At 40.4% G+C, this 26,021-nt stretch overlaps 1 protein-coding gene and 1 long non-coding RNA gene across 2 annotated transcripts; one reads left to right on the forward strand and one right to left on the reverse strand.

Moving 5' to 3' along the window:
• Window positions 1-402: 402 nt before the first annotated feature.
• LOC113968039 lies at window positions 403-24,926 on the forward strand. The gene is made up of 28 exons (XM_027684244.1): window positions 403-498; window positions 943-1,059; window positions 1,798-1,971; window positions 2,682-2,889; window positions 3,887-4,053; window positions 5,135-5,247; window positions 6,147-6,228; window positions 6,428-6,565; window positions 7,285-7,447; window positions 8,202-8,323; window positions 9,507-9,647; window positions 10,643-10,756; window positions 11,107-11,235; window positions 11,715-11,876; window positions 13,615-13,779; window positions 14,632-14,797; window positions 15,660-15,844; window positions 16,426-16,518; window positions 16,791-16,995; window positions 17,884-18,071; window positions 18,772-18,869; window positions 19,259-19,443; window positions 20,500-20,702; window positions 21,155-21,338; window positions 22,000-22,109; window positions 23,025-23,144; window positions 23,537-23,676; window positions 24,813-24,926. The coding sequence occupies exons 1-28, from the start codon at window positions 415-417 to the stop codon at window positions 24,826-24,828; spliced, it is 3,972 nt and encodes a 1,323-aa protein (XP_027540045.1). The 5' UTR covers window positions 403-414; the 3' UTR covers window positions 24,829-24,926.
• LOC113968041 lies at window positions 22,835-24,881 on the reverse strand. The gene is made up of 3 exons (XR_003534353.1): window positions 24,786-24,881; window positions 23,405-23,407; window positions 22,835-23,215 (listed from the first exon to the last, which is right to left on the reverse strand). It is a non-coding gene; the product is annotated as an uncharacterized LOC113968041 (long non-coding RNA).
• Window positions 24,927-26,021: the final 1,095 nt, after the last annotated feature.

Below are 26,021 nucleotides of genomic sequence, written 5' to 3' on the forward strand. Positions count from 1 at the left end.
AGTGTCTTATTCTTTGTGATCATTCACTTTCTTGTCATAACTGGTAATTTCTGCATGTTTCTGCCACAGAGAAACAAGATAGCTAGTTGGAGTTTTTTGCCACCAGAGAGAAATATTTACACCTTTTTTCCTCTCAGCTGAAATATATATATATATTTTTTATCCTACCTAGGCTTGATGTTTCTTTTCTCTTTCCCAGTGTAATTTTCCTAAGTTCAGTGCAATTTATTTTAATTAATATTAAATGTAGGACAAAGAGATTTGTTAAATTTCTGGTTTGAGCTCTGTGTTGCAGCAGGCTTTGGGTTCTACATGTGCTTTACTATCTATGCTGTGAAATATTAACAGGAAAGGCAAGAGCTGGATGCAGTGCTAACCCACAACATTCAAGGAGCTGCTGACATTGGCATTCCTATGAAGATGTTAATTGATGTGATATCAGAAAAAAACAGTGACTTCTATAAAAGATTTATTCATTTCAGTGTGAACAGCAAGCAAGTAAGTGTCTCTTCCATGTTAGTGAGATGTGAAGTAGAGGTTGAAGTGAGCTACTTGATTTGGTAAATATTGTTTCTCCATTTGAGATAGTTGTGCATGAGGCCCCTATAGAAATACCCTGCAGGGGCTGGTTTGGTTTTAAAGGCCTTAATGAAATGAAGGCAGTATCTTCCAGCCATTCTTTCTGTGCAGTCACTCCTACAAACAAATATGACAGCAGTAATGATCTGTGATTCCCATTGGCAAATTGTATCAAACCTTTCTTATCCCTTGTCTTCACTTGGTGCAGCTCAGTCCCTTTTACAGTACAGTTCTTCACCATAAAGTTTTCCTCATTTTCATAATTTTACTCTAATGTGTACAATAATTACAATTAATCAGAGAAGTCTCAATATTAGAGGTGTGCCACAGTTAACTTTTGTCATATTTACTTGGACTGAACAGATTACAGAAGAACTGAACTTTGTCCAGAAGTTGGATGTTGTATCTCTTAACTACAAACTCACTCATAACTTAGAGGTGCTGAAGACTTTGCAAATAAAAGACAGGCTTGAGCTGCAGGTAAGTTACCAGGCAATGGCAGGGGAGACACAAATCCAGCCTGGAATGATGCCCTGATGGAAGCAGCAGCTGTAAAAGCGAGATGGCAAAGGACAGAGGGTGCAGATGGGATTTTACATGTTTGCTCTTTATGTGAAGAGGGGAGTCGGGCTGCTCACTTTGTTTGTTCTTAAGGAGAGTCCAGAAGCTCAGCTTGCTCTTGAGGGGTTGGGATAATACCTTGCTAGACCAGAACTTTCCATGGGACTGAGAGAATGGAGGTTGGCTGCCATGTGGGAGCAGCCCAAGCCCAGGTGGGCTGGCAGCCTGCCCTGCCTGAGGAGGGCAGTGCAGTTCAGCTCCTGTGCCTCCTCTGTCCCTTCTACAGACTGGGCAGAGGTGAGTTCTGATGGGATTGCACTGTTTGCATTCCAAATGGTATTTTCCTCCCACGCTCTGATTACCTGGCATATTTCTTTACCTGAGAAACACAAGCCTGCAACACAACACTTACTCTTTATTAATCATGTAACTGCTTGAATAGCATTAAGGCACGGCCATACTGGAAAATACATGTTAAAATGTTGAGTTTAAAAATAAAAGGGACATCTGTAACTATGTTGTGTTATAAAATTACACAAGATGAATTTTTTGACACGTTTGAGATGATACTGCCTCAACTAAAGAAAGAACCCTGACCAACAGGAGCTTTAACTTTTACTAAACTGTCTTTTCACAATTTACCTTTGTTGCACACAGGCTATCTTGAACCTGGAAGTCACCAAGAGCTTTAGTATGAAATTGCTTTATGGTACTCACCTAACAGTGCTCGAAGGACAAATCCAGGAGTTTGAAACAAGTACCAACATAACAGGGAATTTCCATCACACTTTGCCATGGCTGCTACAAGCCAGAGTCCCACCATCTTTACAGGTAGTTTTGGTTTGGCTTTTTTTTTTTTTACACAATTATTATCCTTTATTATGATGTAGTAGCCCATGGTTTGAATGAAAACTACCATTTTGTGAGGTACAGGATGGAAGCTGAGTTTTTCTGATATTTAAAAACTATGGACAGCTAAAACCTGACCTACTGAAAAAGCAAATTTCTTACTGATTGCTTTCTGAACCAGAGTATTCCATTCTGATCAGTGTCAGTACAGAGGGTATTGTTGATATTGTAACTCTACAGGAGCCTAGTTTCATTACCTTGCACAGGAGACTGGAATATTGCTCCTATGCTCTTTAAAGGGAATTTTATACTTAAAGAAGAACTTGTTTGAGTGTTACTTTCAGGGAAGTATTGGAGCACCTATTATCTAGTAAATATTGTCAGTAGGCATGGATCAAGTATCCTTTATATAAAGGGAGTCATGTGTTTGTGGGGTAAAAGAGATCCTAATGAGAATTTGACACGGATCAATGAGGCTGATGTGGTTTGAAATTCATTCAGTCAAATGGACTTTGTACTGGAAAGTCATAGATGATTAATGAAAGGCTAAGATATGTTTTGTTAATGGATAGATTTTTAACATAAGTATAGACTAGAGACAACTCCCTTTCAGTTCCATTCGTCTCCTGTTTTAAAATTAAATAGTATTTAAATGTTGTTTGGAGAACTTATGTCTATGTGTCATTTTTTAGATAGATGTGGTTTTGCAAGGGAGAAACACTACTCAAGAAAGATATGTGCATATTTCAGCTGGAGAAACATCAATCACATACAGAATAAACTCCTATTATGTTGGTCACCAAGTGGATATCTTCTGCCAAAGTGTACACAGCAGTGAGGTACTCCAGGCAGCTGGTTATCCTAAGGCAATCAACTTGATTTTCAGCTTACAGGAATCAGGTAGGTACCTGCCATCCCTGGCAGGTTTTTTGTTCTATAATAGCTCTCTGAGGATGTTTCAACTGTTCCTTCAACAGGTGCAAACTGACTAAGAACTAAAAAGAGGCTTTCTCTTCTTTGTAAGTAAAATTGTCATTCTGAAACTGCATCTGTGATTAGTTACATTACATGTTTTTTTAGCTCCAGGAAACATCTCATGTGGTACAACACCTGGTAAAACAGGTTATCCCTGAGATATTTACCTCCATAAAATAAGATTCCAATATTACACAAAAAAACCTTGTTACACAGTACAAAAAATGTGAATTCCACTGTAGTTTAAAGTAGTCTTTGAAATAATTCTAAGTGGCTTTTGTTGTCTGAACTGTGGGGGGGAGACACACCCACCCTGATGAAGCCAGTCTCCCCTCAAAACTTGACCTGACATAAATCCTCTCTGCATATCACTCAACTGCAGATTTACATTGTGGTCTGTGATTTTGTCTTTTCCATGAAGGGTTTGGGGGTTTCACATCTCTCATCTCACTTTTATCTTGCAGGAGTGTGTACTTTTCTTTTTCAAAAATGAAAAGCTTGTAGGAAAGCGGGGAAAGGGCCTTCAGGTCATGTTGTTTGAGCAGTGTTGGGTTGCTGTAGATGAGTCACTAGAGGTCAGAGCAGCTCAGAGCTCTTCTCTGGAAGTGGCTGCTACTTGCCACAGGCTGCAAGTGGGAACTAAAGGGAACTAGTCAGCTCTCCTGCAAAAAAACATGACTGATGGGAACTGACCTGACACTTTACCTTATCCTGGGTACACAAGCTCTGTTACCTCAAGACTTTGTAAGGTCAAAGCTCAAGGACATCCAAAAAACCTCTACACTCCTCCAATCACAGGCCAAAGCTCTTGTAATCCCGAATGATGACCCAAATGCTGGCTGGATTGATTTTATGCAGGCAGTACTGAAATTCCTCAAAAACATGCCACTCAAATTGGCACTGTCCTGTTCTTTCTATATAGACAACAAAGCCAAGACTGTCTGTGAAATCCAATATGATGAGAAAGATATAACTGTGACTGTGGATGTTGGCACCGACTTCCAACTCTTCGGTGTATTTGTGCTCATGGCAGAGGTGAAGCATTCCATATCACTTCTCCATCATCTGGGACTTCCCTTCTTTCTTAAGGTAATACACCATAGGTCTTTTGCTGTGCTTTGATTAGAGCTGTCATTTGAGTTACACTTACATGAATCCAGAGCACCTCCAGTGGCCTCAGTGAAATTACTCCAGGTTTATACAAGTGCAGATGAGAAGTGACTTGCCCAGTTTATCTGAATCCTCCTTTAACTTAAGTACACAGCTGTTTCCAAGGAAACTGGTCAGATACTGAAATTCCCAGTTTCAGGGTTCATCATTTCAGGAAGGCATGCATTTGCTGTCACCTCCTAGCTGATAAGCTAACCTCCACTTCAAATAACAGGATACACAGTTAAGATACAAGATTAAAGGTCGTCTTTCCTGAACATAAATATTAGACCAATATTAAACCTTCATATTAAGTGCCAGTGTTTCAAGTGAATATTTAATGCCAATATTTTATTGAAAAGTATTAGATATATCCCCTGCTTCTTCCCCCTTAATATTTAGTGAAGTGTCTTTTATCCTCCAAATGTTTCAGTGAAGAAAAGAAGAGCAGAGATGGTAATTCTTGAGGTGCCTTATTCATGTATGAGGTATGACTGTAATCATGGGACTTCAGAAATTAATGTTCCCACAAACTTTGGCAAACGTGTTGATATTTAAGTGTCCTGATCTTCCTCAGGGGGATTCTGTAGCATTTTCAGGATAAAGCTGTAGATGATCCAGGAACTGTGGGAGGAAGAAAATACCCTGGAGTAAAAGATTTGTGGAGCTCAATCTGTTTCTTCAAAAAAAAAAAAATTCTTTACAGTATATGAAAAAGGAGACTGGGGGAGGCATAAACAAGAAACAGTGGCTTTAGACTTAAAGCAGGTAAGGGTATGTGGAAAGTAAGGCTAATATTTATCAATAATGCAAATTAGTAGCTATGGAAACACACAGAAGAAACGGAAAACATCTCTTGAGGTTTTTGGTTTACATCCAGAAAGCATCTAGAAGGCCTGTCTGGAAGATAAACTTCAGTCAAGATGATGGTTTTAAGTGAGTCAAGAGGTCGTGCTCAGTGGAGGTGAAATGTTGAGGCAGAGGTTATGGCATGTGATTTGTTTATTTTCCACCTCCACAGGTGACAGTTCAGGAAGTCCTGACTGAAAATGAAACTGCAGGAGCTCTGAGGCTGACCTATGAACAAAACACAAACTTCTCCTTTGCCATCAGTAGGAAAAAAGACCAGCAAGGGTAAAAGAGTCATTCTGAGCACTGTAAAAATGTCATTAGGCCACTGTGATTCTGTGGAAAAAAGTTACTGTTTGAATCACCAGATCACTGGTGAAATGGATAACAAATCTTGGATAAAGTGAGTAGTCACACCAAACAGTCTGTTCACCTCAGAAAGTTTATGAAGGGCTGCAGATTCCTCACAGCTTGGGGTATGCCTGACTCTTTGCCTGCCCCCACAGCATCAAAGTAGCAGACAGTGAAATAATCCATAAAACTCTAGGTTTGAGCCAGACAAGTACCTAAAATTATACCTTAAGTCGACATAACTGTTTAAATCTTATTAAATCTTTTTGGCACCATTGAAGCTTGTAAAATTACAGAGACTTGGTTTTCTAAGTTGGAATCAGTATGGCTGCATCTGCACAAAACTGCAGGATTTTGAGGATGTTTAAGAGGTGTGATGTTTTCAGCCTTGAGGTATTTCAGATATTTCTTAATTTTCTAGCAAAAGACCTTTGCATTGAAAGTCTTTTAAATTCTTTTAAACTCTCTAATAGTTCTAAGTTTGTAAACTATGTCAGTGCTTGCAAAGTCAAATTCCAAAATACCTCTACAATTTTTTAAAAGCTGGTGCATTTTCTATGGCAAAGTAATTTCTGTTTCAGTGGGCTACATTCTGCCCCTGGGATGCACACAGGTTTTTCACTGAGGTCAAAGGTGCCACTGCTCTTTGGTCTCCTCTACCTTTGTGTGAATGCATCAAAAACTGGGAGCTGGGTGAGTGTTCAGTGGAAGGTACTGCCATTTGTAACTCTGAAACCTGTGGTGGACTTGGAGTAACTCAGATGAACTTGTGCTGCCAGTGAGAGTGTACTTTCTGAAATATTGTTGAACAAAAGTACATTTCTTCCCTTTAGTGAAGAGTTGAATATAAAAGCACTCCAGACTCATCCCTTCTTTCTACAGTACTTCCCCAGTGCAGCTGAAGTGTCTTCTAAGGTAACTATCTGCGAGTTATCTATCACATACATCACTGCAAATTAGGCTTGTCTAATATTTTAGGAGTCAAGCTGCATTATGTCTAGTACTAGTAACTCTGACATCTTTGTTGTTGTCAAGGATGTTCATGTTTTCAGAGATTCTAATGATCTTTTTCTTCTTTCATTTTTCTTTTTTAATTTAATGGGAACTCGAAAAGGTAAATTATGATATGAGTGAAGCAAAAGGCAGACTCTGCCTCAGGATGGAAAAAAGAGATTTCAATGTTACAGCGAAGCTCACTTTGACTGGAACCAGCTACACTAATGCCCTTGAAATAGTACAGACCATGTCCCAGGTTGGTATCATTGACTCTGAGGGCAAACCCAGGCTGTGACTGCCTCATTTTAGAGAGGGGTATTCAGAGTGTGGTTGCCAAACACTGAGGGTCAAATACAGCTCCTGCTCTGTAATGTGTCTTGCCCTTGATTTCTCCAGTAGCTTGAGCAAACATCTGACTGCAGATTAGTTGTGAGTCCAATGGTATAAACTGCTGCTTGATTTTATATTTGTTTGCTCCTATAGATGGAGCACATATATAGGATTTATAGGAAATCAGAGAAATAATATATTACAAACTGACCAATTCCCAGTTTTTATTATGCAGATACCACACATTTCTTTTTCTAAATAAGGAAGAAAAGATGTCACAAATAGATATTGTTGTTTGTGTTATCTTCTGGATTTATTCTGTAAGAGTGGAACTCTGGATGTTGTAAGAATTATACTGTGAGAGGAAAGAGAAAATCAAATTATATATTAAGCAAAGACTATTGTAAAGGGGACACTCAGTTGTTCCATTGTGTGAAAAGATGACTTACTGTAGAAATGAAGACAAGTAGAAATGAATAGCTGCTTATACAAGAGCAATGGGCTTAGAGTATCATTGTACTAAGCCTTTTAAAAACACATTCCTAAAACTAGAACCCTACAGGACTTTATAGTACCAAAATTACACTTAGATTTTTAACTTCTCAGAGAAATTGGGATTTCATGTTTCCTCTCTTTCATTTTTAGTTAAAAATGGTTCCAAGGCAGCTTGTGTTTATGACTGTTTACCAAAAGGGCAACAGGACACGCATGCTGAAGCACATTGCTCTGTGGGATGGCAAAGAGATAAAGGTAACAGGCACTTACACTGGACTCTTCCCAAAGTTGCTTGGAGGTCACAACATTCAGGGTAGGTTTCTTAAGTCTTTTGCCAGTGTTGATAGCAAACTATAAAATAAAACAAACGACATAAATCTGATTTCAAAGTGCATATTCAAAATGCATGTCCAAATGCTTTCAATCCTGGTTCCAATACAGGCCTTCTAAGATCTTATATGCTTTAAACTCATTGTAATCTGGCTGTTAGAAACATCCACTTCAGAATACTATTTCTGCTTTGTGGATGTGGAACATAAAACTTATATAAACTTTTTAAAACTGTATTAGATTCTGGTACTCTACTGCAGTGGGTACTGAAGGGAGCACTGATCACACTGGCCACTACTTTGAGGTGTTAATCCCCCATGTTGAGGCTTTGTTATCTGAAAATAAAGAAAATAACTGCATTGACTTATTTGAGTTGTTCCTCTTCCAGTGTAAGGCATTCTCAGCTTCAAACAGATTATTTTCCTGGCTGTTCTTGCTGCTTTGGGTGTAGCTATCAATCTTTTGCTTATTGCAGGTAGCTGCTGTTTAGCTGGTAGATAGAGGGCTCCTATTTTCACTTGCATTTCCTAATATTGAGCAGAAATCAGCACCCTGCAGTCATTTGGGCTGTTGGGAAGGTGCATGTGTGTGTATGAGCACAGACATTGCTTCTCTGGGAACCAAATGCTGCCCTGCTGCCAGCAAGAGAATGTCCTAATGCCTTTTTCTTTATCAGAAAATGAACAGTCATGATTTGTGGTGGGGAAATCTTACTTGTTTGCTTTTTTTCCTTGTAGTGGAACTTTTCCATCCCCTCTCCATCCCTTTCCCACGGCATGCCAGGGTGAACTTATATGTGAAACATTCGGCACGTAATCACCAGGATGATCTTACTGTCATTTGGAATGAGGAGGACCAGGTACAGCAGCCCAGAGCAAATAAATGACAGGAATATCAAATGGTTCTTTTCTTTTTTTCTGTTTTTTTTTGTTTGTTTGGTTGGTTTTTTTAATTTTATTAAACAAACCAGGGAATTCAAGCAGGAGGCAAACTATCCTCCTTCTTGGATATGTAAAAGACTCCGACTATGGAAGATGAGCAGCTGATATTCCTGTTGGAAACATTTTCAGGCCATACTAAATTTTTTTTATTTGCAGTAAACCCACAACTTGCTGCTTAACCCAAGGCAATGAAATGGATATGCTTCAAAGCAGTGGGTAAAGGCCTTTGAGAGTGGGTGGAAAGAATAGTACAAACATCACATTTAAAGCAGCGTAGGGGAAAAGAAACATAATTTAAGACAAATGAGTAAGAGTGAGCATTACTGTGAGGCTGAAAAGGATGGACAACCTGTTGCATGGGTACAATATTGTGTTTGCCCACACAGAAGTGTGACACATACCTGTACTTGGTGTTTTCAGCTTTACTGATGTAGTCAAAGCTTTTTTGTATTTCACTCTTCTCTAATTAGTGAGAATGGCAAATATGGCACAGTTGAAACCAGTCTTTGACTTCTTAAATTAAGTCAGCATTATTTAAAAAAAATATAAATAGTAAAAATGACAGAACCAGGAGAACTTGGGGTAGGTTGATTTCCAGGTGTGGTTAAATGGGGACACTTACTGACTTGCTGCTAACTGTGCTATCTGTACATGTGTGTTTGAAATGCAGCACCTTGGCTGAGTACTACATTGTTTTCTGAAAATGGAAAGATAAAAGACAATATGTAAAATACATTAACATACAGAATATTTTTTCTTGGGCTTTGACTGTGCAAGCTGTGTCTAAGCACTCTGTGGCAGTGCAGCCTGCAGTGCCTAAAGATGAGACCAAAATTAAGCCTCAACAAACTTAAACATTGTTCATGGTTTTAGTAAAACACAGAGAATAGTTTTACTTTCACCTGTGCCATGTAATTCAAGTAGCAGGAATGTCCTCATTTGAACGTTAATTTGCCTCACTACTTCAAAAAGGACTTTATTAGGCACATAATTCATCTGAGGAAAAGGTACAGGGAAATCTTACTGGGTGTATGTTTGAGGTCAGTATGTGAGAGGTGTTTTATTTCACAAGTTCCTTTTACATCTGTTGCTATGGGTCAGATATCAGTGTCATCTTCTCTGAAGTTTGGAAGACACCGGACAAACTACAGAGCCACTGTTGCCCACCCATTTAATTACACCCTGAAGCAACTGGAGATCCATTCCCTGTCAGAAAGAAGAGGCAGAAAGTACAACCAGCAGGTGAGAGCATGAGAAAGGACTGCAAAATACACACCTGTTATGCTGTATTTACTGTTAGTGTGCCTTTCATCTCTGAGAATGGCAGAACCAGACATCATCCTGAAAAATGTAAAGAGAACCAAGGTCCAAACCACCAGCATTGTTTCCTTTTCTAAGCATAACTGCTTTTGACTGACAGTCTTGCACTTTTAGCATTGACCCATTTTGGATGGTAGGAAGCCAGAAGTGCACAGGGGGCAGCCCAGCAGTGAAAATCAGGCAAATTTTCTCCACAAAGAAACAAACAAATTTCTAGTGCACATACTCCAAAACCCTCAAACAAACAACCTCCCCCCCAAAAAACCCACAACAAAACCTAACCAGAAACCCTTTTGATACCCCTGTGGAGCAAACATAAATTTTTGGACTGTATGGAAAATTGCAACACAAGTGTGAAAAAATATGCAAGACTAGAAAGGCTTTAAAATACAACTACGAGCGCACTTGCAAAGCATATGTAGGGAAAAAGAGGGGGAGGAACTCCACAAATCATCCTTCAAGATTGAAGACTGTAGTTGTATTTTCTGTCTGAAAATGCACTTCATGAATCAGGACACTCCAGTTGCTGAGGCTGAAGACTTTCTGCTCAATAATGAGCTGTGCCAACTGTGCAGTGTTGTTTGTTCATCTGGAGCCCTTTGGAGCTCTTTGCACTAAGTACTCAGTACCTCTCAAGAATCTTATTCAGAGGAATAAATTCTCTTGTAGGGTCATTATTCCAGTGGTGTCATTATTTGCTGTGCATGACAGACCCCAGGCAGCTTCCAGAGAAGGCAACAAAATACTTCCATTGCCTCGGTTGTACCTGTGCTGATCTCCAGGCTACAGAGCCTGTTGCAGTTTTCATTGTGGTTCTGTTTTTCTCCACTGGATGGGGATCATTCTGCTGGATCACCCTGCAGCTCTTCTGCTGGTTCAAGTCTTGCTGCTGGACAAATCCTTCTCTTTGGTTTCAGCTGCAGCTGGCAGGGAATGCCGGGCAGCCTGCTGACATCCGACTGACCCTGGAGGAGAAATCCAAGGTGGACGTCACTGCCTGGGGGGGCTGTGTGACACTCTCTGCAGGCCAGGTAGACTCTAAGAAGGGAGGGGTTTGGTTTTTTTCTTCTGCACTTGTTACCATATGAAAGCCTTTTACTTGAAGCCAATCTTTTCATGTTTCAGAGGAAGAAAAATGAACACTGAAGAATTCAGTCTCAAGTTGCCAGATGTGGTTTTATTGGGGCTGCAGCTTTCCCTCAGGACAGAATTGTCAACCCCTCAGGTTTCCTGGCAGAGATTGAAGCAGTGTTTTATGGATATAGACCATTCAGGGGTTCTCACAGGGGTGTATTTTTGCCCAGGAAATGTACAGCCCTAGGATATACTGAACATTTTTTTTTTTATTAATTATATGCGTCAATTTTTTCCTCTCTTCCAGCTTCAGAGAATATTAAGTATGGAACACCTGCATGCATGTGGATCTCTAGAGCAAAGAGCAACACTGTTTAATGAATATCTAGATCTGAACTGGGATGACAAAAAAATCAAACACAATTTAACATATGAGGTAAGAGAAGGCAGTTGTTATCTGTTAACTCACCATTTTTATGAAAGCTGTTCTTAACAGATGAGAAATTATTTCAGTTTTAGACGTAATGTTGCATGGATTTTAAGAAAGCTTCTGTAGAGTCCCATTTTCCGTGAAATATCAATATTTGACTTTATCTTTTACATATTTCTCTAAATAGGAAGAAAGATAAAGGTAGCATATTAAAGAAAGAAAGAAAGAGTTTTTACCAACTAGAAGCCTCACTTGCGCTCTAAATTTGCAAAACTTTAGAGTTAATTCTGAAGGATGGGAACCAGAAACAAGGCTGATGATCTAAAACACTGTCAAGTGGAAATGTTATGTTTCAGAAAGGTTACATTAAAATCCTGAAGCTACTGGAATAACAAAAGCCAGCACAGGGACAGGGTGAGTGGGCACCCAGGAGTGTCTAAGATCCTGTTGTCATATTTTAGCTTTGTTTTCTTGGTTCATTGCAGAGAAATCAATTCTTGTATCCTGATAAATTCCAGTTAGAAGCTGTTCTAGAAAATATTTTCCTGACCCCATGCACCAAACAGAAGATTCTGGGTAAAATAGAAACAAACTACTGCTCTTCCCTGGATCATTATACAAGCTTTGAGTTCTGTGACCTTCCAAATGTAAGTCTCAGATAAACATACTGAACCTACTTCACTTTAAATGTAATTACTGTTTTGGAGACTCAGTTTTCCTCAGCTGCAACTCTTCATGAGAATTACCATGCTTCTGTGACCTAAATAAATAAACATTGTCTTTTGATGGGCCGAGGCAGAAAAGTTCTGTTTGCCACTGTAGTGTATTCTATAGGCCCTGTTGTTGGTGTAAAGATTCCCACTTCCTCCAAGTTCTTTCTTTCCTATTCCTCTTTCAAAGGTCTTTTAATTTCATGTTTCTGGAGAATATCCAAACAGGCTCATAAGTGATCAAAAAGGAAACTAGAGAGCAATAAAAGTGCCTTCCTTCCCCCATGTGGGTAAATGTTTACTGGTTTTTATGATTGCTCTGCTGGTAGTGATGGATTTTTGAACTTTAATGTAACCTTTATTTCTATTAAACACATAAAATGGAGACTGATCCATGATCTTCCTTAGGTGCACACTGGACCTCTGAGTTGCCTATAGATATTCACAGCAAACACAAAAACTGGAACTTGCAGAAAATGTCTTCATTTACATACGTGTTTTCAGTTCCCAGTGGCTAAAACATGTCCCAGTTTCCAGCAGGTCACGCTCTGTTAGCAATGGGAAACAGAAGCCAAATTTTGATGCCTATGAAAACTTCTTCTAAGGTGTGATAGAGCCTGTTTACAATGCAAAATGTATATGTATGTCACTTCAAAATCAGGTGCCTCTGTATTCTTTTAGATCCTTCTTTCTCAAAGGCATCATGGTTTAAGCCCAGCTAGAAATTAAGCACCAAGCAGCTGCTCTCTCAACCCCTCTCTCTCCCCCCACCAGCCCCGTTGAATGGGAAGGAGAATCAAAGTAAAATTTGTAGGTTGAGATTAAAACAGTGTAATAATTGAAAACAAAGTCAAATACAATAATAATGGTAAATAATAATAATGATAATAAAAAGGGAAAGGAAAAAAACCCCACCCAACCAGGTGATGCACAATGCAATTGCTCACCACCTGCTTGCTGATGCCAGACCCCCTTCCTAAACCCAGATCGGCCCCTTCCAGGTAACTTTCACAGTTTATATACTGGGCATGATGTTCTGTGGTGTGGAATATCCCTTTGGTCATTTCAGGTCACCTCTCCCAGCTGTGCTCCCTCCCAGTTTCTTTTGTGCACTTCCTCACTGGCAGACAAAAAGAAAAAAAAAAAGGAAAAAAAAAAGGAAAAAAAAAAGAAGTCCTTGACTTAGGATAAACAGGACTTAACATACTGATGTTTTGGGTTTTGCTATCGATATTATTCTCATTCTGAATCCAAAACACAGCACTGCACCAGCTACTGAGGAGAAATTAACTCCATCCCAGTTAAAACCAGGACAAATATCCACCTCGCCTCCCATGGACCCCCAACTTTATCAAAATGCCTAGCCAGAGTTGCTGAGAAGTACAGGAGAAAAAAAAAAATGAATGTTTAAACAAAATATAGTTTTCCAACTGTTCCTGTGGTCTTAGGCTGCAATCACTGAATGTATTTTTTTATACAACAGAAACTGTAGATGTAACAAAGTGAGACAGTGTGAGGAGGAGGATGTGCTGATTTCTGAAACTACAAGTTTTGTTCATCTCTTCATTGTGTAAATTCCAGGAGAATGCTACCATTGTACAACTTCTTACTACTCTATGCAGAGCCCATGTTTGGAAGAATTAAGCTTTAACATCCTTTTTTTGTGCATACTTAGGTAATTGTTTTATCTGGAAAACACCAGCTCAACAAAGATAACATCATTTTGCAGTCAGAGAGCAGATTCCACCTTGGTGATCACAGGACAGATGAGGGGTTGATTGGAGTATCCGTAAAGAATCAGAGCACTGCTGATGTGAAGAACTATTCTATGGAAATTGATGTGAGTTTTTATTTTATTTTAGTGGCACTGGGTTTTGGTTTTTAAAGGCCTGCTGCCATCTATCTCCCAAACGGATCAGGTGCAGTGTAAAACAGCAGGCAGCTTAAAATATTCCTGGTTTCTCTAGTTCTGTCTCTAAAGGAGCAGTTACATAACGTCCATGCGGTGTGATCAAGAGAGAGAGGAAGGCACCAACATTAGTTATCTGCAGAGCTCAGGCCCAAATATGATAAGTGTGTATCAAGGGAGTATATCAGTTTTAAGAGGCTGTGTGTTTTTATAGCTCACCTTCAGCATGACTGGTCTGTTTGGGGAGGCTTGGTTTTTCCACCTTACCAAAAAAAAAAAAAAGAGGGAAAGAAAATACAATACTTACAAAAAGCATCATTTACCAGAAAAAAGAACTGGCCTTAAAAAGGCACAGAAAGGCTCATATGATGCTCATCTGAGGCAAATCTCTTCCTTTTACCCTCTGTTTCACATTTGCTTTTAATTTCCTGTGAAATAAATAGGGTGGAGAAGCTGGTGGTGGAAACGGAGTGAGGTAGAAAAGTAATGTTCAGCACCAACCAAACTCTTCAGTAGCAGGAATGTGGGTACTCAGGCTTTCATTGCTACCAGGAAAATTTTGTCCAGGAGCCTCGTGCTATCCAGTCATTCAGCTCCTGAGCCAGTCACTGTGATGCTTGTGCCTATCTTAGTGCAACTCCTGCACAGTGCACAAACATTGGGAAACACTTCCCTCACCACTTACTGTTCTGTGGGAAGCACTGATATTCGAGCATCGTCTCTGAACAATCATTTAATTCTGTGTGGTGGCTTTGAATAAACCTTTTTCCTTTATGGCTGCAGTTAAGAGCCTTTGAAGATATTTGGCTAGGCCTGGCAGGAACTGCTACTTCCTCATCTGTCCAGAGCCAAATCCTGGTGGAGGGGAATATTGATCAGAAAGAGAAAGTAAAAGTGGCAGCTTCAAAAGGAAAGGAGTGCATTCAGTACTACCTGGGGTATCTGAAAGGTATGTACCTTCACTGACAATGCTTGTAGTCATATGGTTTAGTTTTAGGTAATCCTGCAAGGAGCAGGGAGCTGCACTTGATGATCCTTATGGGTCTCTTCCAACTGGAGCTATTCTGTGATTCCCAGCTGTCATTGCTGTGAAGAAGCTGGATGAAAGGCTGTGTCTCTAGTGCCAAGCTAGGTCAGTTCATGGTGATTCAAGGTCTTTCAGATTAAAAAAAAAGCTGAAAGTTAAAACTTGTTACACAAAGGTCAGTTTGGGAGACGTTTCGGTTTCAGTTGTGGATTTGCCTTTCCACACTTCTGCAGAGGAATTTCTCACAGGTTCATGGCCTCACTTGTAAGTGCTGTTATGTATTTGAGATTAGGATCATTAGTTTGTGAATCACTGAAGTCAGAAGTTTGTAACAGTGGTTCAACTCAACTCTCTCCACCCAGACCCTCTGTGCCTTTGCCAACCGTTCCTGTTTATGCTCATCAGTGCTTGGGTAGAAGCGCCTTCGGTGTGTGATTGGGTGGTCCTGCGAGGCTGAGCAGTTTTGAAACATCAAGACAGTGAAGGCTAAAGTGGAAAAAAAGCTTGTAAATCACCGTGACTGAGAGAACTATTTAGACTTACATTAATCCAGTGCTTCATTTGCCGTAGCAAATCTGTATTCGTAAGTCATTCACAAGCCACACAGAAGAGAAAGATCTGACACTGATCTAATTGTCTCCTGTTTATCTCCTCCCCCCCCCCCCAAACACCTAACACACTCAGACACTGATTGATCACCTAAGTAGTAATTAAAAGCTGGCTTTGAAACAATGTCTGTCAGTGTTGTTCCTGTAAATGAAGCTCTGTCTTTTTGTTCCCTAAGGGGATTTGGAAGAAGGAATGGAAGTCAGTGCTTGTTCTGATGGGCAGGAGATGGCTGCCATTAACACCTATCTCAGCATCAATGGGGAAAGGCAGGAAAACACGGGACAAGTGACTCTAGCAGCTGCTAATGGAAGCTTGAGTCTTCTGGCTCATGGATGCGGGGACCCAGTTCTTAAGGCTGAGGTGAGACCCTCGAGTGGCTGTTAACTGCGGTGTGGTTTTCCCGGAATATTGTTTAATTTTGTTAATTTACTGGAACATCTTCCTCGTAGGATTCAGGTGTGAGTTTTGGTGAGTAGCCAGGCAAAATTATGTAATTTTATAAACTCGTAATAACGTTAATTTCACGTTGATGTGAAAAGTTATGGTGAGAATTAAAAAGTTCAGCCATACCCGGAGACAGAAAATACGGGACCCTCTCCTGAAGGGTGGGTCCTCTGAGGAGGGTAAGTAAACAAAGTGAGAGCAGCAGTAACTGCCCAGTATGTTGCTTACAAAACTAAGATTAGTATTCCTGACTGTGCTGTTACTTCTAACAGGGTTTCGCATAGTCTCTGCTTGGAGGAGGCTTTTTGAATTTTCATCCTTAGACCTTCTGTTCTCATGTCTATCTATTGAATAAGGCAGAAGTAATTCCCCCTGAGAAATGAGAGGCCACTGTGGAAATTTGCTGGCATTTAAACCAGTACAAACTTTGAGTGATTTGGACCCAGCACAAGCAGGTTTAAGTCATAAACTCAAGGTTTTTATTAATCTTCTCACAGTACAAGCTTAATGAAATTGGGAGTCTTTTGAAAGCCAAACTGATGGAAAAGATAAAGAAGTTTGATGGATACATGTGGAGATTCAGGAGATCAGTAAGTATCTGTAGAAATCTGAAGACACTATGAGGTGTTCAGGCAGTGTTAATTAAAATCATTACATTGCCTGCAGTTGTTTTGTTTTGCTCGAACATTTACATGATTACTCCTGTGCTGACAGATAACTCAGACAAAAAGCATGTTTCATGTAGAGATCTTGTATCTCTGCACCCACACCGAGGAGTCAGAATTGCCTCACAATGGAGTCAAAGCTTTGCATGAGATCAGTGTGTATTTTGATATTGCTTGTTATTTGGGAACCGCTGTAGGTGCAGCAAGTTGGTTTCCTGTCTGAAGCAGCTGCCTGGCCTTCCACAGCCTTGCAGAAGGCAGCAGGGTTCCTGCTCAGCGGGGGCAGAGCGGTCGCCCAGGCGTGGAAGCAAAGCGGAATCGGGCAGATCCTGAGGAGCAAGGTCCCGCTTTACCTGGATAAAGTTCAAGGCATTGTCCAGCAAATGCAGAACGAATTGCAAAGTAAGCAAAACCGTGCAAAGCGAGGAGAATAAGGACAATGTCAGCGCAGGGCAAACCAAACTTGACTACAAACTATAAAATATGCTGACAGCATAAAGGTTTCTATTTTGATCCAGCAAAAAGTGCTGACCTTGGCTCTTAGTGTACAGAGTGGGAGCCTTGATGCAATAAACCCTAAGTAAGATCTCTGTGAGCACCTTTCTAATGAAATCAGTGATGAGACATTCTCTGCGTCACAGGAGGCCGAGTTCAGTCGGATGAGAACAGAGCCCTAATTCCTAAGCTGAAGTATTTTTGCTAACAATTCCCTGGCAAGCCTTTCCTCCCAAAGGGCTGTTCGTATCCATCCTTGAGTTTTGAATGCTTGTACTAATCGGATTTCACTTGATCCATTTGTTCCAAGCCTATCCAATAGTCTCTAATTCACTGTTCAGCTGGACTGTGGCCCATCCTGAAACTTTGAGTTTCAGCTGTGAGTTCTCACAAGAGTAAAACCTCACTTTGGGCCACTTACCTCTAGGCTCTTCCCACTCAAAAGTTGGATTTAGTTGACATACCATGTTTGAAATCAGTTGTGACCAAACTTTCCTGTTATTAATCAGGTGTAGTTTGTGCAGTACACTCTGATGGTGGCATATTGCAAAGCACTCCTCACATCTTTTGGACAGCAGCAGTGTATTTATAAGGGGCTCAAGGTTAGAGCTAAATGCCTCTTTCAGTTTTCCCTAACACTGTGTCCACATACAGAGCTGTGCAATGTGCCCAAACTGCCACAAAAACAAAGCTGCCTCTTCCTGTTTTGCGTGTTTGGAAGTTGTGCGGAAACAAGCAAACAGCCACTTTGCACCACACCAGATAAGGTTTGTCTCGTTAATGTGTTTGCTTCAGAGCCATTAGCAACTTTGAAGGATGCCTACTATGACGTAACCTTGAAGCCACTGGATGAGGTCTGGAAAGAGAAGACAGAAGAGTACATGAAGAAAATCCAGGCTTTTTTACCCAAAATTGTAAAAGATGCGTGGCTAATGGAACCAATCCAGCTGGCATTAAAGGTTGTGAAAGCAGCCTTGGATACGGTTGGTATAACTCAGTTCTCCATTTTTAATGGTTTGTAAGACAAGGCCTACAAATTTAAGTCTCAGCTTTGAACTATGGATACACAAAAATGATTAACTATTTTGTTTATGGAAATAGTGCAGTTATCTTTACACATAACAAACTTGTGCACAGCTAACCTACTGTTCTTGCAGTATTTGTCCTGCTTTGAAAGCAGTACTTTTCCAGCTAGAGGAGAGGTTGTTTCACTAGTTCTGGTTGAAAGCACAGCAGCAGTCATCTGTCATTCATGCAGATTTACTTTTCTTCCATAGAGGATGAATTGTGATTCCAGCAAACACTGTACAGATTTGGGCTCTTCTAGTTGAAATGAGGAGCATAAAATATATCGTGCCAATTTATATTAACAAAGATACCAATCCTTTGCAAGCTACTGAAGTGCATTAACTCAGTGAAGTATTGCTATACTTTAAGTAATGTTATTTAGGAAGAATATATTTCTGTCCATCATTTGTTGCTGTCGTGAGTAGAGCCTGCCCTCTGGATATTTACCTCTAAATGACAAGATGCTGCCAGGCAAGTGATAAATGCAAGAGTCACTTAAGTGACTTAAGTGCTATTTCACTGACTGTTGATTTAAAACTCGTTAGCAAGTACTGGCCCTGCCCTGAAGGCATCCTGAAGTCGGTTTTGTAATCTCCTCTTCTGACTCTCCAACAGACCACACAGCAGATGTTCAGGTGGGCAGAGTCCACGTTTTCCCGAGCTGTGAGGAAGATCCGGAAGCCCTTGCTCAACCTGTACAGTTTTTCAGCCAGGTAACTGGTGTTCCTGCAGGATCCCTGCTGCTGGGTGCTGTTCTAAATGGATATGTGCATAGTTAGTCTTCCTACCAGTTTGTAGGCTGAGGGTTCTGGACAGACACCCAACTCCTCTCTCCTTTGGGCACAAGACACCCTAATGTTCATTTCTGTTGGCTGTCAGACCCAACTGCCTTTCAACAGGAGCTACTGGGCAGCAAGAGAAGAGAATAACTGATAACTGGCCTTTTATGGCCTTGGGCAGTGCAGCTGTTGGGCAGTGTAGGGCAGTTCTGACCAGACTGCAGTTCTTATGAATATTTCACTTCCACATTTCTTATAATAAACGAACAGCATGTCCTCAGTTGAGCAGATAAAGGCTCCTGCCTTTTGTTTGCATTCCACAGGAACTGTTCAGTGGCAGTAAAACTGCCAGTACTGCCCAAAGGAGACCACTCCCTACAGCTGGCAAATGTTCCTACTTATCTCGTTGGAGAGAAAATAATGAGGCCTCTGCAAGACCTCTACAAAATCAACATCCTTGCGGAGTATTATAGATTCAAACGGAGGATGGTGGAGAGTCCCTTCGAATGTAAGCTCTTTCAGTGTGCTGCTTTGTTCTGTAACTGGGTCTATTTCCACTTGGTGCTATATTTGAAAAATCATATTTGGAATAGAACTTTACTATGGATGGTTGCTAATTAATAATTTTCCATCAACTTTATATAGTCTTCCCTGTAAGACAGTAATGGTATGTAAAAGATCAACACTCAGGGCAAAGCTGGCATAAAGTGACACTCCTCTGCTTAATGTTCATGCAAATTTTCCAACTCTTCACACTTCATACTCTTGAAACTAGAAATCACCAGGTGCTATTTATCTGTCTTATCCACCTGCCCTTGTGAGTTGATACTGTGGTTCAATGCCAGTCATACCCACGGCTGTGTCCTGGCACGGAGGCTTTGAAACCCGTCATCTCACCTCTGTTGACTCTGGGATGGGAAAGCTCAGCCCTACCAAAACTTCAGACAGTATTGCCTGTAAAAGCATTGCTAAATGCTAAAAAACTGCATTAACAATCCCAACTGTCCCTTAGAGAGAATGGCTTTTCCAGAAAGAGCCATTTTTAATGGTTTCCTCCCACTAGACTGATGGGCACAAAGAGGGATGTGAAAGTCGGTCCTAGTGACCAGATAATCTAAGTGATATATCAGCAGGGACTGCAGCTCTGTTTGCTGCTCTGGTTTGGAAGGGCAGTTTCTGGAGAGAGTTAATATTCTTGCTGTTTTCTGCATAAGAATGTATGAAGTGTAGGGTATATGTGTGTGCTTACAAAAAGCAAGTTTACAAGTAGCATGATAATAAACCAAAATGAGCTTTGAATCCCAATTCATGTTTCTCAAAGTTTCAGGACACCCAGGTAAATCTATAATGAAAAATAAATCATGAAATTGCTTTGTTCCTGGTAAAATTTTTGTTGCAGAGTAACTACAGTGTAACTAACTAAAATGTAAATGTAGTAATGTCAATGTAATAATAACTTGAGAAATTATTTTAAGAGCATGCCAGCCAGAAGCTGTGTGTTGTTGTATGCACAGCACTCACTGCTCTGTGGGAAACTCACTGATGTTTCTTCTGAAATCTCTAGATCATGCTCTGTTAGTGGGGACCAAGCATCTTGTGACTTTTGATGGAAAAATTTATGATTTGGCATCAAGGTGCAGTGTACTTCTTGCCAAGGATTTTGTCCACAATGCTTTCACTGTAATATTAAGTGAGGAAACCCGTAACTCAAGATCACTGTATGTGGAGATGAACCAGACTGTGATCACTATCCACCCAAGACTGAAGGTAGGAGGAATAAGTCAAACATTCTTCATTTTCACAGCAGAAATTATCTTAAACCAACAACAACAACAAAAAAAGCTTTCAAAATATTAATGCTCAAAACACAGATCAGAACAGCTCTCAGACAAGTGCTTTAAAGTAACCACTTCTTAATCAGAAAATACCTCTCCAAAACAAAGCCAGTTTAATGCAAGGGCTGCCTCTTTGCTCTCTGCATACTAAAGAAAATTTTCAGTGTTTCTCTTAGATCATGTCAGAGGATGGTAGTGTTAGAGAGGTCTGGAGATGAAACTGGGCCTGTAGCCTTGGAGGCTTTGTGCTGTCTGCTCTTCTGGAAGTTTAACACAACTCCCTTGTTATTCCCTGATTCTGGGCTAAGCTGGCCCCACCTGAGCTTGCCTGCTATTGAACTTTAACAGTGACAGATTTGAAACTGCATTTTCATTTTAAAACAGATCTCCAAGATGTTCTCCTTTACGGAAGAGAACTGCCAAGTACTGGATAAATCACTTGAAAAGAATACCACTAATTCAAGGAGAGAAACCAACAAAATAGAAATATCTAATCAGAAAGGAGTTTCTCTATCCTGTGACTTTCAGTATGATCTCTGTACTGTCACTCTGGCTGGGTGGCACCATGGTAAGTACCAACCATATAGCCTTTGTCAGCTGTTAGTCATTTTTTTTATCTCTCTAAATTATTACCACCTGTCGTACCAGCATCTGGGTTGTCTTTCACTTGTCTTTCCCCTCTTCATTTATGCACAGTCTGGAAATGGCCCTATGCATTCCCAGTAATTGCCAAATAGAGCATGGATCATTCCAGTGGTTAGTAAGTGGTTATGGATTAGTGATGATTCAATGTAATAAAGCAGACAGATGTAATGCAGTCAGCCCAGCCCCAAACCCTGGTTGAGAATCACTGCTTTAGGGCTGGCTTAGCTTGTCAGACCTGCAAAACAACTACAGAGGGAGGCCTAAAACCTTACAGGGTTTTTGGTATACTAGGAATGCATTCCTATCCATGTGCCCCACACTATTCTAAAACCCACACTCCCAAGATTAGCAGAGGATGGATCTGATGCCTTGATGTGGTCAGGAGAAACACATGACCAGCTAAGACAAGAGATGGCAATGCAGGCTGGGACAAACCCAGAATGGCTATCTGGCCATACCTTCTCTTTTCCATGTTGGAGCTGAGCACTGCTGTAAGAATAACTAGAGCTCAGAGACAGCTTCTGTAACTTTCCTGCATCTACTCGTGACAACTACTATTTTACCCCATTTCAATTTCATCCCAGGTATCTCAGCTGGGCTTTTTGGCACCAATGATAATGAAGCTGGAAATGAATGGATGCTTCCTAATGGTTCCTTCACTGACAACGTGCAAGAGTTCACACAGAGCTGGCAGGTAAGGAGCTCAAGGGCTTCTCTGTGCAGGGGACCAGGGGTGCTGAGCACAAAGGGCAGTGTGTACTCAGTAGCCTACTCAGCTGTGCTGGTCAAATGGAGCTTGAAAAAATCCTTCCTGACCAATTAGCTCAACTCTATGTAATACAGAAAGTGAAAACACCATCAGGTTAAATCTGGCCAGGTATTGAAGCCTGAGCTAAAAGCAGCTGGTCACTGCACTGCTGGAGTCACCTCACCCTGAACTGTGAGCTCCCACTGGCAACTGGCTCCAGGAGACTGACCTTCCTTCCACCAATGTTCCAGTGCCACAAGGCCAGGGCTGCATAACAACAGGAGGCAAAGGAGGAGCCTGCAAGGTCTGGCTCCTGCAGGATGAGGGTTATCACAGATTAAACTGTCAGTTCATTTTTCTTAATAACTAAAAATCACTAGAATTTACACTTACTTAAAGAACTTTTTGGTTGGTTTTGGGTTTTTTGTTTGTTTTCATTTTTTGTTTGTTTGGGGCTTTTTGTTTGATTTGGAGGTTTTTTTAAAGACTTCTTTATCTAGGAATAACCCAGCAACGATAGGAGGATTTTTTTTTCTGCATTAAAAAGATCTAGTAAAAGCACATCTTTGACCTGTCAGATCTATATAACAAGAGAACCAGCCAACTGCCTGCTGTGTCAGTGAATAACAGAATCAAGAGAAAATCCCTCAGTGAATAACAGAATCAAGAGAAAAAGGAAACAATGTCTAATCTGTAATATTAGTTACATCTCAATATTATTGAACAATAAACATTAGAGCAGTGTACTGAGCTGCCCATATCTTCCTTTAAACCAGCTCACACTGGAAATCTGAAGAATTCATCCTAACCTGATGTATTAAAAAACAAAGTCCCCCAACTTCAGTAATTCTGCTTTCCCAGGTGAACAAGTGCAGTCTTGTACCACAGAAAGAGAAGCCATGTCCAATTACAAGCAAGCAAAACATCTGCAGAGTGTTTTTTGAAGAACCACATTCGCTTCTTAGGAACTGCTTCAAAGTTGTAAGTAGAACTTCAGCCATGAAGGACTGTCTGAATCACTCAAGTGTCATTCTTCAAAGAAGGACACATAACTCTTGCAAGGATGTAGAAGTTTAGTCACAGATTACTTTAGAATAATCATAACAGCAATCCAAACAGAAAAAACAAAAAGCTGTTATTATCACCATATATATAGATTGAGGTCCTTGACATCCACATAGTAGAGGCATGATTGCACCACTCTTAAGGATACAGGTCTAGAATCTGGAAATAGAAATAACCCCCTCAATGTTAGGAAGAGAATAAAGGTTTATGAATGGCCCTAATGAGGCAGGGGGAGGGAGACCCAAATCAAACCTTTGGGTCCAGCTGCAGGTGCCCCCTGCTCCCCTAAACAATCCCTTTGTGTTAAGGTGGACCCCCAGCCCTTCTACACCATGTGTACACAGGACACCTGCGAGTCCCCGGCCCCAGGGGCTGCCTGCAGCTCAGCAGCAGCTTTTGTTCATCTGTGCAACCGGAATTTTGTCCCTGTGGAAATCCCTCCACAGTGGTGAGTTTCATTTCTTTTCCCTCCTGAATATTCTGACTGCATTGCTCTAGTTCTTACATGTCTGTAATTCAAGAATGCATGAGAAAATAAAACTAATCAATCTGACTGTGGGCATAAGCAAAACTGAGTGTTCCTGGAAACAGTTGTCTCGCTCCTTGGCTATCTCCCCTTCCTGCTGTTCCCTCACCAGCACACCACAGCCCACCCACTTCACACTCTTATACAAACTTCTACACATGAATATGAAATACAGAGACAAATTTTGTTAAATCTGAGTCTGAATATCCACTTGAAAACAGAGCTTTAGAACAGCTTGGGAGTTGAATGATTGAAGTCAGCTAGTGCTGCTGGTTTATATTATCCCATTTCTGAAGAAAGGGATTGGAATGAAGGTGGATCACAAGCTCAGTTAACAATAATATGCTATTAAAGCATGCTCTTAAACAAGCAAAGTACACTGGGGATGTATACAAGAATAAACATATTTAAGGAAAGAAATAATTCTTCTCTATTCATCTTATGTATCCAGTTTTGGACACCATGTTTTACTTAAACTGTGAACCAATTGAGAACAGTCATGGGGAAAAAATTGTAGGATTGAGGCTTAACATGAGTTAAGTCTCTAAATATGTAAACACACTAAAGAGAAGGAAGTGTAACAGACCAAACTACAGTAAGGGAGAGTTGGGTTTCACACAGTGAAAGAGTGTGGCCAGTCCAGTCACGCACAGTAACCGACAGCCAGCCATGGTCAAAGAACCAAACAGAAAGTGTCTGTCCAGAGTAACTACCTCTGCACCACTTCCTAGAAATTCACTCTTGTCAAGGATTTTCCACTGAATAGCTGAACCATCCAGAGCCCATAAACTTCAGACATAATGCTGCTCTTTCCCTCCTAAACGTGAATTTATCAAACGTGAAAGAATCCTACATCTTTCTTTCAGTTTAGCGTATCCAAGATAAAACTGTACCTAAAATGCTGGAGTACTTTTCCCACAGCTTGTTGATGTCATAAATGTATTTGATGCTATTTTTCCCTTCACAGATTCTTGTAATTCAGTGTAATAACAGGTTGCATTACATGTCACCTGTACTTACTAACCACTTACCTGGATTTCATCTCTTCTTCATTTCAGCTTGAGCCAGTTCTGAAAGGCACATACCAGCCCTGGAGATGGAAGAATCCTTTCAGCACCCAAAAATAGAAGTTATTTTAGGCAGACAAGCTAGAGGCAAGAGTAGGAGAACAGTAGCAGTGCAGATGCATTAGACAATGAATATAATGAAGCACATATAGTATAAAAGGAAAGCTTTCCACCAGAACCCCTGAGGGCAAGAGGAATTATTTCAGTATACTGACAAGAAACTATAATCAACCAAAGGAAATTGAACACAATAGTATCAATTACTTTAAAAGAATTCTCCCATTCAGTGGCAAAATTGTGTCTCCACAAGCCTTGAATCATAGCATAAATACATTTAAAAGCTGACAAAAGGTCTCTTCTAGCTCAGATTAGTACAAGTGGAATACTTTGTGAAAGCAGCATTATCAGCTTTGAGTCAGCAGAGATGCTGACTTCTTTTTTCTCCAGAAATGAAACTCTGCTGTTCAGCGGTTCTGGACAAAGTCATCTTTTTTTTTTTTTCAAGGGAAGTGCTCCAACACACGAGAGCTACAGTAGAAATAAGATGGTTAAATAATTGAAAGCACTTAACAATTTTCTCATTTTTATGCTGGCTGATTTTTCCCTTACTAACGTGTACACTGTTAAATAAGAAACACCCTTCTTGGTATCTGTGTACCAGTTTCACGTTCTCCCTTTGTGCCTTTAGAAGCCCTTTCTCAGAAATCAGTTGATGTGTTTGGAAAGGGTGATTGATATCTATCCAACCCATAAAGTAGCCTTAAGGTGCTATAGCCGTTGTTGTGTGAAAATGTCTTATCTGTTAAATCCTTTTCTATATTTTAAGTCTATTGATTAAAGAAATGCATTACCCTTCTCCACCCGTACCTGGAAGGCAGCTATTCCTCAGCAAAAGGTTAACACTGCAAAATCCTTCCCATGCCTTTGCATAACGTGCAAACATTGAAATAATGGTGTTCTGAACTAGGAGATAATGCTAATAAACATTTGACTTCCTTATTATACTGCTAGAGTACATTTTTATTGATTATTCATAAGAATATAAACCTGTACTGATCTACAGAGCTGGAATTGGCTGGGTTTGAATGGCTCACAGACAAACCCAGCACTGGCCTCTGTTACCTCATGGATGCTGCTTTCAGCCACATTATCTTCCTGAACACTGAACTCTCTAGTGTGACACACATTCTAACTAAAACA

Source organism: Neopelma chrysocephalum, unplaced genomic scaffold (assembly GCF_003984885.1).
Source record: "Neopelma chrysocephalum unplaced genomic scaffold, ASM398488v2 Primary Assembly neopelma1_65c, whole genome shotgun sequence".
In the NCBI taxonomy this organism is placed as follows: domain Eukaryota; kingdom Metazoa; phylum Chordata; class Aves; order Passeriformes; family Pipridae; genus Neopelma; species Neopelma chrysocephalum.

What these genes read in the sequence shown, in the direction of transcription:
- LOC113968039 (XM_027684244.1), top strand. Translation starts at nt 415, where the DNA reads ATGAAGATGTTAATTGATGTGATATCAGAAAAAAACAGTGACTTCTAT. An exon ending in GACTTCCCTTCTTTCTTAAG is followed by an intron (nt 4,054 to 5,134) that starts GTAATACACCAT and finishes CCACCTCCACAG; the next exon opens with GTGACAGTTCAGGAAGTCCT. An exon ending in TGAAAGCAGCCTTGGATACG is followed by an intron (nt 18,072 to 18,771) that starts GTTGGTATAACT and finishes ACTCTCCAACAG; the next exon opens with ACCACACAGCAGATGTTCAG.